Source organism: Nanorana parkeri, unplaced genomic scaffold, assembly GCF_000935625.1.
Source record: "Nanorana parkeri isolate BGI_ZX_2015 unplaced genomic scaffold, ASM93562v1 scaffold10, whole genome shotgun sequence".
Taxonomy (NCBI): domain Eukaryota; kingdom Metazoa; phylum Chordata; class Amphibia; order Anura; family Dicroglossidae; genus Nanorana; species Nanorana parkeri.
Window position 1 is genome coordinate 691,633 of NW_017306278.1, and position 1,433 is coordinate 693,065.

At 47.4% G+C, this 1,433-nt stretch overlaps 1 protein-coding gene across 1 annotated transcript in view; it reads right to left on the bottom strand.

The window, feature by feature from the left end:
* NAV2 (neuron navigator 2) overlaps nucleotides 1-1,433 on the bottom strand; it is a 224,746-nt gene that overhangs the window by 21,337 nt on the left and 201,976 nt on the right. Inside the window, exon 25 of the mRNA XM_018554770.1 lies at nucleotides 218-301. Coding sequence (XP_018410272.1) covers nucleotides 218-301 — 84 coding nt within the window. The remainder of the gene's footprint in view (nucleotides 1-217; nucleotides 302-1,433) is intronic.

Sequence of the window (1,433 nt, forward strand, 5' to 3'; positions counted from 1 at the left end):
GGGGGTCCAGCGTGTTTTGTGACACTCCTGGGACTGATCATAGTCCAGGTAGATCCTACCATTTATCTTTCAGGAATCAGCAGTACAGAAGCAGGTGAGAATCTGTTGCACTTCCTCCCGGTGTGAACAGCCGAGTCGGACGCTATTGTTTTATTTTTCTTTCTCAAGCACACAGAAGTTTCTTTTTTCCTTCCGGCAAAGACGACCTCGCACTTACTTTCTGCTCTGCGGACATGGTGAGGCTCTGCAGCCGGATGGTCATGTTGCTCAGGCTCTGTTCAAAGGCGGCCACAAGGTGAGCCTGGAAAAAACACAAAGAAAACACAAATCAATGGGCCGCGGCGACACAAAAACATGGCGGCCATTACAGGAACGCGTCTCACCGCCATCTACAGCTCGGGCTGCAAATAAAGAATCGCGGTTGGTATTTCAGTCATTGGCGTATAAACGGCGACACCTTCCGACACAAGAACTGCGGATGTATACACCAAATATATGACACGCACTTTGCTCCATGCACTGAGCGCATCCTTTGATCCATCCCAGTGCTGCAGATCTCCTGCAGCCACTTGCTATCTACATGCACTCCAGCGATGGCTGCTGATGGTGACAACAGTAGACGATGCCTGTGAAAACAGCCATTTGTAGTCTCCATCAGGAAGCCTGTGTGACAACGCAAGAAAACAACTGGGAGATAGGGACAGAGCGTGGTCACCCTCTAACAGGAAGTGGCTATGCAAGGACCTCAATGGCAGCATCACCAGGGATTATTTTATTGCAGCTGCAGGATTGAAAATATTGCAAATGACTTCAAATGACATCAACATATTGAAGCTTCTATGAGATTTTACTGATCAAACTTTAAACCTCTGATTAGGGGAGAGGATGATGGGAGTAGAATGAAGGGAGAACCTAACATGGCCGCAGCGAGTGTCTAAACCAACCAATCATTCACATCTATTCTGCAACATAGAACTAGATGTTATCACATCATTTACGGTCTACCACAAACCCAAGAAACGTGTACGGGTTACTGTCCCTTTAAATGAGGGTCCGCCGTGAGATGGCCCCGTGCGGGAGAGGCGCCCCGGCCAGTGACAGGCAGGTGAGGAATGTGTCCGGGAGGTGATGGAATCTCTCAGAAATCCCGCACAGTCACAGGACGATACAGGAGACCGGCACATAGCGAGATCCTGACACCGGTGTAACTACAACCACCATCATCCTCCGTCCAGGAGTATCCTGACTGTAATTCCACCACCAGCAATCGTCAACCAATCACATCTCTTCCCAGTGTAACCAGTTAGATTTATTTGTATAACTTTGTGATATAAATTGTATCAAATATTCATACAAAGTGAATCATATTACCGGAGCTCTGCGCTTGTTCTGATCCAAAATACAAACAAATCCCCAGAATATAACAATAACAC